Below are 17,874 nucleotides of genomic sequence, written 5' to 3' on the forward strand. Positions count from 1 at the left end.
GACAGGGAGCCGCTCAGCACCACAGCACAGTGATCACTCTAACAGCCTGTTGACTAACAGGGACGCCCATCTAAACAACAGGAGTCAGGCAGTTCTCCCCAACAGAACACACACACACACACACAGCCACCAGCTATGCACGGCCCAAAAGTGGGTTGTTAAAAGTATCAGAGTGGCCAGACGTGTTGTAAATAATGAGGACAGAAACACAGTGTCCGGCTAATAATAATTACAGCTTCTGCTCACAAACATCAAACACCTTGCAACCCACACCACCTTTCAACAGAGAGGGCCACCAACAGGCCCATCAGCGAACAAACTATGTTTTTGTCAATATTTACCACGCACAAGATGGAGACCGTGTGGTAGATTCAGGCTGGTTTGATTTACTTTATCACTGAAGGATCTGATAATTGAACAGTTTTCCCACCTGAATAAATTCAACCACGCTATACTGAACAAAAATATAAACGCATGTAAAGTGTTGGTCCAATGTTTCATGAGCTGAAATAAAAGATCCCAGAAATGTTCCATATGCACAAAAAGCGTATTAGTTTACATCCCTGTAAGTGAGCATTCTCATTTGCCAAGATAATCCATCCACCTGACAGATGTGGCATATCAAGAAGCTGAATGAACAGCATGATCATTACACAGGTGCACATTGTGCTGCGGACAGTAAAAGGCCACTCTAAAATGTGCAGTTTTGTCAAACAAGTTTTGAGGGAGTGTGCAATTGGCATGCTGACTGCAGGAATGTCCACCACAGTTGTTGCCAGAAAATGTAATGTTCATTTCTCTACCATAAGCCGCCTCCAACGTCATTTTAGAGAATTTGGCAGTATGTCCAACCGGCCTCACAACCGCAGACCACGTGTAACCACGCCAGCTCAGGACCTCCACATCTGGCTTCTTCACCTGGGGATCATCTGAGACCAGCCACCCAGACAGTTGATGAAACTGAGGAGTATTTCTGTCTGTAAAAAAGCCTTTTTGTGTGGACAAACTCATTATAATTGGCTAGGTCTGGCTCCCCAGTGGGTGGGCCTGGCTCCCAAGTGGGTGGGCCTGGCTCCCAAGTGGGTGGGCCTATGCCCTCTCAGGCCCACCCATGGCTGCTCCCCTACCCAGTCATGAAATCCATAGATTAGGGCCAAATGTATTTATTTCAATTGACTGATTTCCTTATATGAACTGCAACTCAGTAAAATCGTTGAAATTGTTGCATATTGCGTTTATATTTTTGTTCAGTATAATTACAGAACAATTACGACCACAGTAAAGATTACATAGTACATTTCCTCTCTGTACACTACTCAGAAACCTGTTGTGGTACTACTAACTCTATCCGTATGGAACACTGGGTGGCAATTGGCTTCATTGTAATTCCAACGTTTGTCACCTTTCAGTGCTACTTTGAAGACTCTATATCTGCGGGCCACTAGAAAGAACCATCACAGGAGAAATATATGATGGTCTATTCTCCCTGGGGCTTTGGCTCGCCAGCGCTTCACTGAATTTCCCTCACCGCCTCGCCATCAGAGAGGAGGGAGGGGGAGAGAACAAAATCAATGCGCTGTTGACAAAATCGATAAGCACTCTCCTTTAAGGAAAAACATTGAGTGACGCTCTAAAATATCTTTGGCCTTGCCACAGTGGTGTACTAATGGCAGTGACAATCTCCCCTGATCCACCCAATTTTGAATTCGCCCTATTGAGCTGTGGTCTCCGAAAAACTGGTTTGCTGCTGCTCACAAAGTTGTTGAAGAAAACATTTGAAAAATACGAAATATTGTTTTGAAACTTGTTTGTTATAATTGTTTTAACGGTAAAACTGTCACTTTACATTAGTATGGTAATTATCGATACCTATATATAATAGAACACCTGTAAGGGTTGCAGAACTGGTGGCAGTGAAGTCAGACGCAGGAGGGCTTTAATTCCAAAACCCACGGCAAGACAAAAAGAAACCTACAAGAAACCTGTAACTCATCTCGTTCTGTCTCCTCAGGACTTTAAATGGCCCCACAAACCGCGCACCCAACTTCCGGCGGGGCATGGGCGGGTTTCGGGTCGAGAGCCTCACTGAGGTGACGGTCTGCGCTGGCTTTCTGGCACAGCACGGCACGCTGAAGGTGAACATGGGTGGCGTCCCATGTTTCCTCCGCGCGCCGGAACCAGTCGTCCACCGCAGGAGCCTCGGTCTGACTCTGATGCCAAGGAGCCAGAACCGGCTGATACCCAGTACGCACTGGAAGGGGGAGAGGTTAGTGGAGGAGTGGCGGAGCGAGTTCTGGGCCATCTCTGCCCAGGGCACGAACGCTGCCCACTCCCCCAGCCGGTCCTGGCAATAAGACCTCAGAAACCTACCCACATCCTGGTTCACTCTCTCCACCTGCCCATTACTCTCGGGGTGAAAACCCGAGGTAAGGCTGATCGAGACCCCCAGACGTTCCATGAACGCCCTCCAGACCCTCGAAGTGAACTGGGGACCCCGATCAGACACTATGTCCTCAGGCACCCCGTAGCGCCGGAAGACGTGTGTAAACAAAGCCTCCGCAGTCTGTAGGGCCGTAGGGAGACCGGGCAGTGGGAGGAGATGGCAGGACTTAGAGAAACGATCCACAACAACCAGGATCGTGGTGTTTCCCTGTGATGGGGAAGATTGGTCAGGAAATCGATCGGCAGGTGTGACCATGGCCGCTGTGGAACGGGTGGGGTGTAGCTTACCTCTGGGCAGGTGCCTAGGAGCCTTACACTGGGTGCACACCGAGCAGGAGGAAACATACACCCTCACATCCAAACATACACCCTCATGCTAAAGTGGGCCACCAGTACTTCCCACTCAGACAGCGCACCGTCCGACCAATGCCTGGATGACCAGAGGAGGGTGACGTTTGGGCCCAATAGATCAGCCGGTCACGGACAGCAGACGGAATGTACAGACGCCCAGCGGGACACTGGAGGGGAGTGGGCTCTGCACGCAACGCCTGCTCAATGTCCGCGTCCAGCTCCCACATTGCCGGCGCCACCATGCAGGAGGCCGGGAGTATGGGGGTGGGATCCATGGGCCACTCCTCTGTGTCATACAGCCGTGCGTCTGTCTTACAGTTCTGGGAACCTGGTCTGTAAGAAAGGGTGAAAACAAAACGGGTGAAAAACATGGCCCACCTTGCCTGGCGAGGGTTCAGTCACCTCGCTGCCCGGATGTACTCCAGATTGCGGTGGTCAGTCCAGATGAGAAAAGGGTGTTTAGCCCCCGCAAGCCAATGTCTCCACACCTTCAAAGCCTTGACGACAGCCAATAGCTCCCGGTCCCCCACGTCATAGTTTCGCTCCGCCAGGCTGAGCTTCCTCGAGAAGAAGGCACAGGGTGGCGTACCCGAGCGCTGAGAGAGCACGGCTCCTATCCCAGCCTAGGATGCGTCCACCTCCACTATGAATGCCAAAGAGGGATCCGGATGGGCCAGCACGGAAGCCGAGGTAAACAGAGCCCTCAGGTGACCAAAGGCCCTGTCCGCCTCAGCCGACCACTGCAAACGCACCGGTCCCCCCTTCAGCAGTGAGGTAATGGGAGCCGCTACCTGACCAAAACCCCGGATAAACCTCCGGTAGTAATTGGCAAACCCTAGAAACTGCTGCACGTCCTTTACCGTGGTGGGAGTCGGCCAATTACACACGGCTGAGATGCGGTCACTCTCCATCTCCACCCCTGAGGTGGAAATGCGGTACCCTAGGAAGGAAATGGCCTGTTGAAAGAACAGACGTTTCTCAGCCCTGGCGTACAGGTCATGCTCCAACAGTCCACCTGTCCAAGGTAAGGGTGGTGTCCCTGCAGGCCAACTCTCAACGGACGTCCTCGCGCAAACTGCAGCGATAGTGGTCGATCAGGGCCCTGTCGTTCCATCCCGCTCCGGAGGCCAGGGTCCGAAAGTCCAAAGCGAACTCCTGTGCGCTCCTCGTCCCCTGCCGCAGGTGGAAAAGACGCTCGGGCGGGTGGTCGAAGACTGCCCGGAAACGACAGATGAACTCCTCAAAGTGGTCCAGCACCGCATCTCCTTCCACCCACACGGCGTTGGACCACTCCAGGGCTTTCCCCGAGAGGCATGAGACGAGGGTGGACACCCTCTCATGGCCCGAAGGAGCCGGGTGGACGGTTGCCAGGTATAAATCCAACTGCAGCAGGAAACCCTGGCAGCGGGCAGCCGTCCCATCGTACTCCCCGGGGAGGGTGAGACGAATCCCACTGGAACCGGGTGCAGGGGGAGCGAGAAGTGGAGGCCCCTGTTGTGCTGGGGGAGGCGCTGGAGAAACTCCCTGTCTCTCCCAGCGGTCCATGATTTGGACAAAGCGGTCCATGGTGGTGCTGAGATGGTGGATCATCGCCTCTTGCTCCAGGACGCGCTCCTCAACCCCTATACTAGGGGCACCTGCTCCTGCTGACTCCATATGGGTGGTGTGGAATTCTGTAAGGGTTGCGGAACTGGTGGCAGTGAAGTCAGACGCAGGAGAGCAGAGATAGGTAATAGCCGGAGCAGTTTTAATTCCAAAACCCACGGCAAGACAAAAAGAAACCTACATGGGTACAAAACTCGACACGCACCAGTAACATAGTGTACAAGCACTTACAAACAAACAATTCCACACAAGGACATGGGGGGAACAGACTGTTAAATACACAACAATTAATGATGGAAATGGAAACCAGGTGTGTAAGAAAACAAGACAAAACAAATGGAAAATGAAAAGTGGATCGACGATGGCTAGAAGACCGGTGACGCCAACTGCCGAACACCGCCCGAACAAGGAGGGGAAACGACTTCAGTGGAAGTCGTGACAACACCTCACTGTCCGTCACTGACTCTGACATCCTCGGTTGACCCTAAAGTCACAGGTTTAGGGCTTAAAACCTCTCCTCTGCTCCTTGGCCAAAGCAGGGGCAGCGGTCTGAGACTGATACCTTTGGGATACCACCACGCGTTCCAGTGTTTGACTGGCCATTTTTTCCACACAGCCTGGCAGACTATCTTTTATTGGAAGTGTCGGAGATATCACAGGAGCCTATTTCAGGCCTGAAAGCTGGGATGGTAAGTCATCGTCCCACTGAAGGAACCGCAAAGCTGTGACACTTTTTAAAATAATTTCTAATATCAATGACACTGCAGGAGTCTAAATAAATGAACTGATATAACAGTGGAATTTGGCATTTGACGAGGCAGACTGCACTGCAATTGGATTCCGTTGTGCATCATGAAATATAATATGTTTAAATGGTACTGCCACCCTCTGTGGTTATTTACAATGTGTTAACATCAGTGGTACGCAACTGATATAATGCACAGCCCACTGCTGTGAAATCCAATGCAATAACCCAGGCCTTATTTATCTATTTTATTGGGCATGTGTCTAATACTGAAATACACTTTTGTGTTTCTTAATTAAAATAACCTGAGTCCCCGAAAGCAATAAAAGCATTCCCTAATTAACTACATGGTGTGTCTATTCTCTCTTGAGACCGCGACGCCAGCGGGTGCACCGCATTTCAACTTTAAGCAGTAGTTATCTCTCGTTCTGCCACACACAACGGCGAACGGAAAATGTTGCAGGCGCTGGATGATGGAATGCGTGTTCGGTGTTCACAGCTCCGGAGGAGAGGCGCAAATCACATTTCTGCCGCCGTAGTCAAAAACCATCCAGTCAGCGGCAGCCAATGTGCCTCGACGCCACACAATGAGACATCTCCTCGGCTTTCAGCTGTGAATATCAACGTCCTCCGGATGCCTTCAAGGACACAGCAGGGCCTTTTGGTTCATTCGCTCTGAACAAGGAGGCTCCAGCTGCATTTGTCTGGCGCTCCGAGTCCCCCGCTTTCTTATCAAACTTATGTTTTTTTTCTTCCAGACAGAATTGATCTGATAACCGGCTGGAATGGGGACCACTGAAATATGACAGCTGAGTTATCAGACAGGGTTTTTTAACAAAACCTTGCAGACTGCCAAAGGCTATGGAACTCTTGACACATGGAACAATGCAAACAGGATGAGGGACTTTTGGTTCTAACACATCTTTTCAGACATACTCTCTGTGGATGAAGAAGAAAAGGTTACAGTAACTGAAAGGTAATCCTCTCACAAAGTCCGCCATTTTACTGAACTTCATCTGTAAGAGACTCTTGGCTCTATTTAAAAACAGCTTATTTTAAAGGAATCTGTATGACTTTAATTAAATAGCAGAAAACAAATAATTCCTTCTGGGTTATAGACTATGGGGTATTGTCTATATGAATGCAGCTGCCACTGTATTTTAGCCTTTGGATGCAGTTTATCATAGTGCACTAGTGTTTATTATAGACGATTCGTTCAGTACACATCACTACATTCTGTAACTTCATTGTTAACTTATAGACGTACGAGATACCAGACCTGGTCTTAGGGATGGCTAACTCTGGAGACCCCTTCAATCTCCGCTGAGTTACAGGTAGGTAAATCAGTTTTTTTTCTTCACCTTAGTGGAATAATCTCCAAGGCTCTCTAAAATTGGATGAATTGGTGCCACTGGGACAATTTAAAACCCTGATTGAGGACCTTTTTACTGAATAATGTTTGTTTTCTATGATTGTGTTTTGCTTTTAGTGTTTTGATGTAAATATTAATGTAATATTGATGCGTATTATTGATGTGTATAGTCTATATTGATGGGTATTGTTCAAATCAAATTGTATTTGTCACATGTGCTGACAAGAGCAGGTGTAGACTTTACCGTGAAACTCTTACTTACGAGCTCTTACTTACGAGCCCTTACCCAACAATGCAGCGTTAAAAAGTAATATTGATGTACAGTATATAATGTATATTATAGGAGGAGATACGTGCCTCCTTACATCTTCATACAAAGGATCCAATAGACTGGCAACAGTAGCGGGCAGGGAGGGGGGGAGGGGGGGTGATGATGATGTATCAGGGTAATAGGCATGGCAACACAAACTAATATATTGTGACAGCACACTGTTGGTCAATTAACCTTGACATTACATGTTGTTATGCCAACAAGAGCAGCACCCCCAGTCCTTGCCCTTTCCAACTGTGGGAACAACAACAATGACAGTGCAACAATAGCTGCAAATGGGGTAGGATGAATATGTAACAGAGAAAAATAACTAGCTACACAAACTGGTATTTGTGTTAAGATTTATGTAAAACTAATGAGGAAGAAAGTGATTGAGTTTCGGACCAGGCCTCTGATTCCCTTCTTTGAAAGGCTACTCTGGGGGTGGGTGAGGTGGGAGGTAGCATACTGGGAATCTCAAAAGGGTCAAGCATCACACTGTTGATGAGGGGAGATCTCCCCCTGCACTCCATGGAGCACCCTCCTGACATGGGCCCGGTTGGGCGGGGGGGGGCAAGAAGTTTGGTCCGAAGAGGGCTGCTAGCTCTAAGTTCTGGCCCCTCAGCCCCTCCTGCTGCCTCATGGCAGGCCTACTGGCTCAGTCCAAGGCCCGGGAGAGGACCGGGACTAGAGCCAGACAGAGGGACAGAGAAGTTTGTCTTTGCTGATCTACCACCAGTCTAATCCTCAAAGGGTGCTGTCATTTCTGAGCAGAATCTAAGTGAAATAAACTACTCAGTAATTATTCTAAATAATTTTTTTGAAATGTTAGAGTTTTCAGTCACCTGTACATATAATTTCTTTTAAAATCCAAAGCAGTCAATTTTGTAATGAGTATGTATAGCTTTTAGTGTAATACCCACAGAAACAGGTCTGAAAAAAAACACTAATATCAACAGCCATTGAAAATACATGTTTTTAGAAATGTAATTTTCTAAAGGGAGGGCTGGAAAATTCATTATGTGGTGCGGCCCAACACAAACAGATACAGCTGCAGTGGATACACCCCTCTGAGTGTGGTCGTTGGCTTTATGTGGCGCTCGCTATGGCATGACATGGCGTTCTCCATACACATTACTTCATTCAAGCCAATACTGTCAGTAGTCTGACCACAAACCTTTAGTGGTAAACTTGAAAGAGAGAAAAGTGGGACAGTCTGCATTAATCTCTACAAACATCCTTGTGGTGGCAATGCATGCTGGGATTGCGGATGGAACTACAGCAGGTAATGGAGGAAGTAATGCTTTTAATAACATCGTCTTTGTTGTAGGTCCTCCTTGGTGTGAAATAGTTTTGAGACAGCGAATGAGAAATTATTTGATTTGATTTATTAGAATCCCCATTAGCTGACGCCAATCGCAACAGCTAGTCTTACTCGGCACGTGACGAAAAATACATTACAGACAAAAGACTTTACAATTTCCATACACTACATGTTCATGTTTTGAAATGTATGTGTGTGCGTGCATCTATCAGTTACACATACATGACAGTACTTACACACAACAAGTAGGTCACATGGGGAGAGGCGTTGTTCCATGTGGTGTTGCTTAATTGTTTTTTAAAACCAGGTTTGGTGGTTTAAAATACTTTTGAGAAGGGAAAATGTATCAAGAAAACACTGAAGATTTTTGTAGGGATGAAATTCAACTCCAGCCACTTCGAGCAGCATCAGCCAACAGATGGGGCTGAAGAGGAGGTTCTGGCTTGGAGATTAATCCATGGATCTTTGTTAATGTCACAAGGCATTCCTCTGAGCTATACCAGAGACACAGCACAAGATGCCCAACTCTGACAACCCCATGCATTCAGCTTTACCTCCAGGAGCCAAGGCTTGTAGATAACCATCTATTTCTATGTAGAAATACCCACAATGAATAATTTGCTATGGCAATGGATTGATTCTGTCTTATTCCCGCTGCCTTCTCCCCTTGAATAGTCCTTATTAATGCCCTGTCCCCATCCTGGGAGTAGCTGTATTGATATTCCCTGGCACAAACACGTCGGTGGGCATTCATCAGACTGGCAGCGCTCGGCGCGGAGCCACTCGTTTTCTAGTTCTGACTGAGTGCTGGAGCAAAAACTGTAATTTGAACTCTACTATAATGGAGTGGCTTTTTCGGGGGCTGCTTTCAGATAGCATCTCTGTCTGAGGCGCACACAACATCCCCTTATTTAGTCGTTGTCCACATCACACAATGTGATAATTAGGGAGAGAGGTGGTACATGGGTTGTTCCAAAGCCTAATGGGCTGGTTGCCACCGTGTCATTGCCAAATACAGACAGCGAAAGAGAGAAAGACCGGGTGTTTTGGAAGGGTAACACTGTGAGAGTGCTGAGAGTGCTGAGACACCAGGTTAGCTGTTGCTGGCTAGGATTGGGGGGTGTAGTTTAGTTGCTAGATGTGGCAGGTGGTATATCTTCGAGCACCTCTCACGGTGAAACAGTTCTGATATGAGGGACCATTACTCTGAGGCACAGGGGACATCAGAGTCACCCCCCTACAGTGTCTTCATTATGGCTTCCATATGCTCCTCAGTGGTGCTAATTTCATTGGAGCACCCAACGGCTCCAACACACTTCTAGGAAGTGTTTGTCGTTTGTCAATCAATGAAAGTCTATCTCTGGTCTGGTGGGGTAAAGTCCAGGGCAGCACATACTGTACTGACCACGGACTACTGTCTAAAGCTTCTATGGCTTTATTTCGCAAAGCAAATATGTTGTTGGTTTTAAATTAGCCTCCCCAGACGCAGGATAAATCTCTAATCAGGCTCCCTGCGCTATGAATCTAGGACAGCATAATAAAACAAGTGGCGTCATTCACGTTGGAGCTAAAGCAATAGAACCTCTCTTTTTCAGGGGAGCCGTTTCCTGATATGAGAATTACTTTCACATGAGCCGGTGGATATGTCTATATTTAGGACTTGGGAGGCTGAACGCAACAACATCCACTGGATAAGTAGGTTGGGGTTTGGGATAAACAAAGGATTCTGCTGTCCCAAACTAACTGCTGCTGTTCCACAGACGTTACAGGCAAAGACAAGTATCTCATCCGGAATCACTGGGTGGAACATTTATATAGGAGTGATGGGTTGACAGTTGGTCAGGATTTCAATATGCTGTAGTCGTGTCTCCTGTCGGGGGAGGGTATTGATGGAGGGAAGAAACACAGGGTGGCCAGCAATACAGACAACCTTGGAGATTGAAAAAGTGAATTTGTTTTGAGAAAACCAACAATCTTGGAAATTAGACATACTTTCCAAACAAAACTTGAAGATCAATGCTGTTTGTTGTCTTGTCACCTCAAATGCCAAATGGGTTTCTAAAAGCAGTCACAGTACTTCTGAGTAAGACCATTAGTCCCTATCCACAATCAGTGATAATGACCACTTGTATTTTGTTGATTGCAGTTAGTCTCTAAACAACAGATCCAAGGGTGCTGTGAGGAATTTGTGAGACGTCTATAGGAAGTAGCTACTCAACCAATTACCACTCTGTCACCGGGCAGGTTAAGGGACACCAACCACTAACATGACTTACGTGGGATTTTGTTGAGCTCGTTCATGAACTTGTCCTTGAGCTTGGAGAAGTCCTCGCTGGATCCGGTGCCGGAGATGTCGGTAGCGTTGGCACCGACCGTGGAGGCAGTGGTGGACATCGGGGCCGCTGCCAGGGCTTCCCTTCGACTCTCAGCCATGGTGGTGGTGGGCAGCCAGGCAGAAGCTGGAGGAGAGATGGAGAAAGAGTTGAGTTTAACACACCTAATTTAATATTGCTTCCACTGTACATAGAATAAATAGATACAGAGAGAGGCAAATCGAAGGTAGAGCGAGAGAGAAAGACAGACAGAGACAGAGTGAGAAAGAAAGACAAAGAAAGACAGAGTCAGGTAAGATTAGCTGGTTGTGACAAACGTCTGCCAGGGACAGTTTTCTCTGGCCCCTACTATAGATGAGTGAGTGGAGCTCCCTCTGTGTGACCATTTGCTGGCTCAGCCTGAGTAAACACCTGAATCCCACAATGATCCTGCAGGGTTCTACCAGCAGCCCCAGGCAGATGAAGCTGGCTTTCACACCACACAAAGGTTGTGTCCCAAATAGGGTGGGTGGCATTTGAGAATAGGGTGGCATTTAGGACGTTCTCAAGGCCTCTAACAACTCCACTTTCTACTTTAAGTGTGGACTTGTATGCTGTTATCTATTCTAATCATGCAAATTGAGTCCCAAGCATGTGATTGGATTGATAACAAATATAGTATTGCTAGCCTTTATAGCGTGCAAGACATAGGGATAACCCACTATTACCCAATTGTGCACTTCATATAAACAACCAGCAGGAAGCCAGGTGTGTTTACTTTGGATTCATGTCTCTGTTACAGGAACTAGGAACAGCCATTTTACAATAGTTTCATGTGTGTGGGTGTCTGTTTGCTAAGAGGTGCTGGGCAGGTTGTCACCAGCCGCTACTGTCACCAGTGCGATGGCAGAGTAAATGGCCCAGATGTTGGATATATGGATACATATATCCATTCTCATCGACGGGGCTGTAGTGAAGCACGCTGAGAGCTTCAAGTTCCTTGGCGTCCACATCTCCAACAAACTAACATGGTCCAAGCACCCCAAGACAGTCATGAAGAGGGCACGACAAAACCTATTCCCCCTCAGGAGACTAAAAAGATTTGGAATTGGTCCTCAGATCCTCAAAAGGTTTTACAGCTGCACCATCGAGAGCATCCTGATGGGTTGCATCACTGCCTGATATGGCAAATGACCGGCCTCCAACCGCAAGGCACTACAGAGTACGGCCCAGTACATCACCGGAGTCAAGCTTCCTGCCATCCAGGACCTCTATACCAGGCGATGTCAGAGGAAGGCCCTGAAAATTGTCAAAGACTCCAGCCGCCCTAGTCATAGACTGTTCTCTCTGCTACCGCACGGCAAGCGGTACCAGAGCGCCTAATCTAGGTCCAAGAGGCTTCTAAACAGCTTCTACCCCCAAGCCATAAGATTTCTGAGCTAATAAAATGGCTACCCAGACAATTTGCATTGCCCCCCATTGCTACTCTCTGTTATTGTCTATGCATAGTCACTTTAATAACTCTACCTTCATGTACATAGTACCCCCTGTATATAGCCCCGCTATTGTTATTTTACTGCTGCTCTTTAATTACTTGTTATTTTTATCTCTTACTTTTTTGTAGGTATTTTCTTAAAACTGTATTTTTGGTTAAGGGCTTGTAAGTAAGCATTTCACTGTTGTATTCGGCGCATGTGACAAATAACATTTGATTTGATACATACAGTTGAATTCGGAAGTTTACATACACCTTAGCAAAATACATTTAAACTCAGTTTTTCACAATTTCTGACATTTAATCCTAGTAAGAATTCCCTGTCTTAGGTCAGGTAGGATCACCACATTATTTTAAGAATGTGAAATGCCAGAATAATAGTAGAGATTTTTTTATTTCAGCTTTTATTTCTTTCATCACATTCCCAATGGGTCAGAAGTTTACATACACTCAATTAGTATTTGGTAGCATTGCCTTTAAACTGTTTAACTTGGGTCAAATGTTTCAGGTAGCCTTCCACAAGCTTCCCACATTAAGTTGGGTGAATTTTGGCCCATTCCTCCTGATTGAGCTGGTGTAACTGAGTCGGGTTTGTAAGGCCTCCTTGCTCGCACACGCCTTTTCAGTTCTGCCCACAATTTTCTATAGGATTGAGGTCAGGGCTTTGTGATGGTCACTCCAAAACCTTGACTTTGTTGTCCTTAAGCCATTTTGCCACAACTTTGGAAGTATGCTTGGGGTCATTGTCCATTTGGAAGACCCATTTGCGACCAAGCTTTAACTTCCTGACTGATGTCTTGAGATGTTGCTTCAATATATCCACATACTTTCCATCCTCATGATGCCATCTATTTTGGGAAGTGCACCAGTCCCTCCTGCATCAAAGCACCCTCACAACATGATACTGCCACCCCCGTGCTTCACGGTTTGGATGGTGTTCTTCAGCTTGCAAGCCTCCCCCTTTTTCCTCCAAACATAACGATGGTCATTATGGCCAAACAGTTCTATTTTTGTTTCATCAGACCAGAGGACATTTCTCCAAAAGGTACGATCTTTATTCCCATGTGCAGTTGCAAACCATAGTCTTGCTTTTTATGGCGGTTTTAGAGCAGTGGCTTCTTTCTTGCTAGGCGGCCTTTCAGGTTATGTCGATATAGGACTCGTTTTACTGTGGATATAGATACTTTTGTACCTGTTTCCTCCAGCATCTTCACAAGGTCCTTTGCTGCTGTTCTGGGATTGATTTGAGCCTTTTGCACCAAAGTACGTTCATCTCTAGGAGACAGAACGCGTCTCCTTCCTGAGTGGTATGACAGCTGTGTGGTCCCATGGTGTTTATACTTGTGTACTATTGTTTGTACAGATGAACGTGGTACCTTCAGGCATTTGGAAATTGCTCCCAAGCATGAACCAGACTTGTGGAGGTCTACAATTTTTTTTCTGAGGTCTTGTCTGATTTCTTTTGATTTTCCCATGATGTCAAGCAAAGAGGCAAAGGTACACCTCCAATTGACTCAGATTATGTCAATTGGCCTATCAGAAGCTTCTAAATCCATGACATAATTTTCTGGAATTTTCCAAGCTGTTTAAAGGCACAGTAAACTTAGTGTATGTAAACTTCTGACCCACTGGAATTGTGATACAGTGAATTATAAGTGAAATAATCTGTCTGTAAACAATTGTTGGAAAAATGACTTGTGTCATGCACAAAGTAGATGTCCTAACCGACTTGCCAAAACTATAGTTTGTTAACAAGAATTTTGTGGAGTGGTTGAAAAACGAGTTTTAATGACTCCAACCTAAGTATATGTAAACTTCCGACTACAACTGTATTTTTATATATTGCCCCATACTACTACAGTGTATACAAACTATAATGAGGTTGTGAAACAAAAGGTATTTCCAACATGCCCTGTTTCATGATACTAGATTCAGAATCCCATAGATGGAAGAATGTATAGATACTCTATGAGTCACTAGATGGCAAGGTGATCCGATTGCCTTGTAGGTTTACTGAGTGTGTTTATGGGAGAAAACATATAATCCAATTTAGAGTGCAGTGTATTCACAGGATACGAGTGTTAGCTGTTGCTAACTCACTTTACAGGCATTGACAAGCTTGTTAGCATGATGTGGTGTTGTTCACTCACTTTGCAAGCATTGACAAGCCTGTTAGCATGAGGTCCTGTTGTTCACTCACTTTGGGTTTGCCAGCTGTTGTATGGGAACACGCTGTGAACGCACGAGAGGACTGGGTTCTCCAGCTGTGTTGTCAACACGTATTTAATGACCCTGGCAGATCTGACAAAGACATGCTTCAGGGTGTCGAACACAAGAAATGATAATGACAAATTACCATAATATACACCTATAGGTTACTATATAAAGGGTATACAATTGCATTGATGTGTTCTAACACAGGTTCTAGCTTGCCTTGAAACCCCTCCCTGAAATTTTTGCTAATTGCTATGAATGAACACAGCAATCAGTGCTTCTGTGAGCCCTTTGAATTTCCCCTCTAGTTCAAGGTTCCACCTACACCTTGTTCTCTCTGCCTTCCCTTGTCTTCCTTTGAAAGGCAGCATCGAGGTTAGTGTGGGGGCTGAGCCGTGGAGAGGCATGACGGGCCACGACAGAGACACTTCAGTGCAGGCAGGGAGAGGACTTTCGGAATATAATGCCGCTCTCAGGAGAGAGTAGGCTATGTGGGAGGAGGCATCTTCTCTTCTATTGCAGGCAGGATTGATCCTGTGGGAAGGGAATGGAGGGCATGTATTGTATTGTAGGCCTCAGGCATGATGTTTTCATGTTCGTCCACATCAGACTGCAATCCGAAGGGCGCTAATGTACACCTGCTAGAGTTTCCCGCTCTCCTGACAGACGTGAGTGAGTCAGAGACAGAGGCTGAACAAAGGAGCTCCACCAAAGGGCTGTAATTACAAGAAACCCTGAGCAGAAAACAGCCCCATTTAGGAACACATTTGCATTGTGGGAACAAGAGAGACAATCTATCCACTTAGAGGCCAGATCAGCACGGCGGGGCCATCATTAAAGAGAACATCTGACACCCTGGAACAGTAGGGAGATCTTTGTGACATGCCCTGATGTTTGATGGCGCCCCCCTGTTGGCCCCCCGTGAACAGTACAAACCCACCTACCAGGTGAATGACCCATAGAGCCACGTTGTCCTCAGCACAAAGGACCTAGGCCTAGACGCTAAGCTGAAGTGACAGAGCTGAAGCAAGTCATTTATCTATTTGCTCTCAGTGCATTTCTTATTCATACGCCCAATTATTCAAAGAGACGCAGCGGCTGATGTCGAGACGCAGAGACGTGATCAGATAGTTTTGTTCCTCTCTCAAGGTCAAAGCACCAAGTGATGGATGCTATTGGCTCTGTGCCTATAGACATTGCTCTGGGAGAATGAGTGGCTATAGGCTACATGATGTGGTAACTATATAGTACAGTGGTTGATATCACTGTTGTATTAATGCATCACCACAGGTGCGTTATAGAAAGACATTCATAAACAAATGATCATCAAATGCTTAAAGGATTTACTAACTTGGGCCTGGTTCAAGGCGGCCATTTTAATGTTCTCTTTGAGCAGGTGGTCACATATAAAGTGTAAAACACCTTTGATCATTGTGACATCACTGTCAAATGCATTATGCTTGGAGAGAGAACGTTCTCAGGCCTACTGTGAGTTGGAGACCACCCACGGAGACAGTGATGCTTCTCAGGATCATCCCAGAATATTAAAGGGTTATTCTGTCTCAAATTCTATGTTTTCTTGTATAAACAAGTCTCGTATAGAGGCTGAACACTCTTGTGTGGCAGGTGACCCACTTGAACATGGAGTAGCATTTTGTTCTGGCTGGATGGCAGCTAATTTGCCTCTATGACCTTATCTCCTTTCCATGGGCTGTCATCGCCATAGGGATCCTATCTCCAATTCTACAGTAAGTCAATACCTGCCCTTTCAATTGCCTTTATTATAAACCAACTTCAAGCCAAAGCTAAATAATACATCACAGAGAGCATGTTTAATGATGCATGCCGATAAATTTCAGAAATGCCCTTTTAACATAAAGCGTCAACTTTGTTAAATTGAGAGCACTTCCTCTCACAGTCATGCACCAGCATGCCCACTACAGTATGTTCCACTGCTGAGGCAACACGTCAAATGTACCTAGTCTGTCAGATACAAGGGAGATACAAGGCCAGCTAAAATACCAGGACACCAAAGCCTGGAAATCTCTCAAATCAACATGCCAAACAAAGAAGGAGGATAATGGATTCAGGATAGCGGACAGATTAAAACAAGACCAGCTGCTATTCGCTTTCAGTCGTTTTCCTCTAAGCACACCTGAGGAAGTACAGAGAGTCTGAGTTTCTACTTCCCCTCTTCCATCTCAAAAGCTCATCCCTCTCGAGGTGTGTCATGCAGGTGTTAAAGCCCTACCCAATTACAGGACGGCCAGATGGCTTAGCAGGGCCTCCATCCCACCCTGTGCCTGGCTGGCGGCGCGCCCAGACCAACTCCTCCTCACTACCCAGCCCGACTCTAACTGGGTCAGCTCCCTCCCTCCATGCCCAAAACCCCTACTCTGCCCGCTCCCAGGCGCAACACTGGCCATGCTGTTTATCTCTTCGTCTTTCTCTCTCCCAGTATATTGGTTGAGGAAGATAGATATAGAGATACTGTAGAATTATTACTACTAGAAACATGTTCTTTAAGCTACCATCAAGGTTTAGGTTTGGAAAGGGTGCTGCTTTCATTCTGGGCCTGTTCTCCTGCAGGTTTTCACATTTTTGCCAGGACTCTCAGAGGGCAGAGTGTTTTGAACCGTGCTGTTTGAGGAAATTACAAGGCTGTCAAATCAGCCGGGCTCTAAATCCATTGGAGATGAGAGGGAAAGCTGAAGCCAGGGAAGCCAGAGCGATGAGTATTGCAGTCAATTTCATCAGAGAGGAATCAAAAAGTTTACTTTCATGTGAAGGACATGAAAGAGAATGGGAGGAATGTCCAATGACAGTACACCTTATGGGTAGAAGCCATGAGTTAACTAGCCAGTTAATGTTTAATTATGTCCATTAAGCAAAGAGTTAAATGTCAACTGCTAATTGTCACAAACGATTCAGCAGCCACTACATGTCATTGTAGTCAATCTAATTGCAATCACTGAATACATTAAAAGATGCACTGGGGCATTGGGTCAAGTGATCTTACTTCAGACCATATACCAAATGTATTTTTCATTGTGACTTGATGGGATAAGGTCATTTTGCTGCAGGCAGAGGCTTGTAAGGTTAACTTAATAACCTCTTGTAAAGGAAGAAAGAGAGACACTCCAACTGAAGCACTACTGTCATCCATCCCCATTGCTGATTAAAAACCTGCTTCAGATTGAATTCCCAAAAAGAGTGGCTTAAAACCACTCACTCAGTATTTGAGGTGCATGTAGAGGGAAGCCATTTTAGAACGACATCCAAACGCTGGATTGCAAAATGTAAAATGTGCTGCCATATCCAAGAATGAAGGAACTTAAATGTATTGAAAGATGAAGGACGACAATAAACAATTTGAAGTTGAATCATTAAATTGAAAGTTGTCTGAAACCTATCATCCACTGGAGATGGAGAAAGCACTTGACCAAAATGACTGCTTTGCTTAGGTTGTAAATCAAATCAAATGTTATTTGGCACAAGCGCCGAATACAACTGGTGTGGACTTCACCGTGAAATTCTTGCTTACCAGCTTTTCCCTACGATGCAGAGTTGAAAAATAATAATCAAAATAAAATAGTAACACAAGGAATAAAATAAAATACACAAGAATGGAGCTACCTATATACAGGGAGTACCAGTACCAGATCAATAATGGATCTATAAACAGGGAGTACCAGTACCAGATC

At 45.9% G+C, this 17,874-nt stretch overlaps 1 protein-coding gene across 5 annotated transcripts in view; it reads right to left on the minus strand.

The window, feature by feature from the left end:
* Positions 1 to 17,874, minus strand: part of syt1a (synaptotagmin Ia) — a 211,074-nt gene that overhangs the window by 39,032 nt on the left and 154,168 nt on the right. For all 5 annotated transcript variants that reach the window (XM_029741910.1, XM_029741913.1, XM_029741911.1 and 2 more), the window contains one exon: positions 10,426 to 10,608. In XM_029741910.1, coding sequence (XP_029597770.1) covers positions 10,426 to 10,582 — 157 coding nt within the window. In that variant the 5' untranslated portion in view covers positions 10,583 to 10,608. The remainder of the gene's footprint in view (positions 1 to 10,425; positions 10,609 to 17,874) is intronic.

This window comes from Salmo trutta, chromosome 40 (genome assembly GCF_901001165.1).
Source record: "Salmo trutta chromosome 40, fSalTru1.1, whole genome shotgun sequence".
Classification (NCBI taxonomy): domain Eukaryota; kingdom Metazoa; phylum Chordata; class Actinopteri; order Salmoniformes; family Salmonidae; genus Salmo; species Salmo trutta.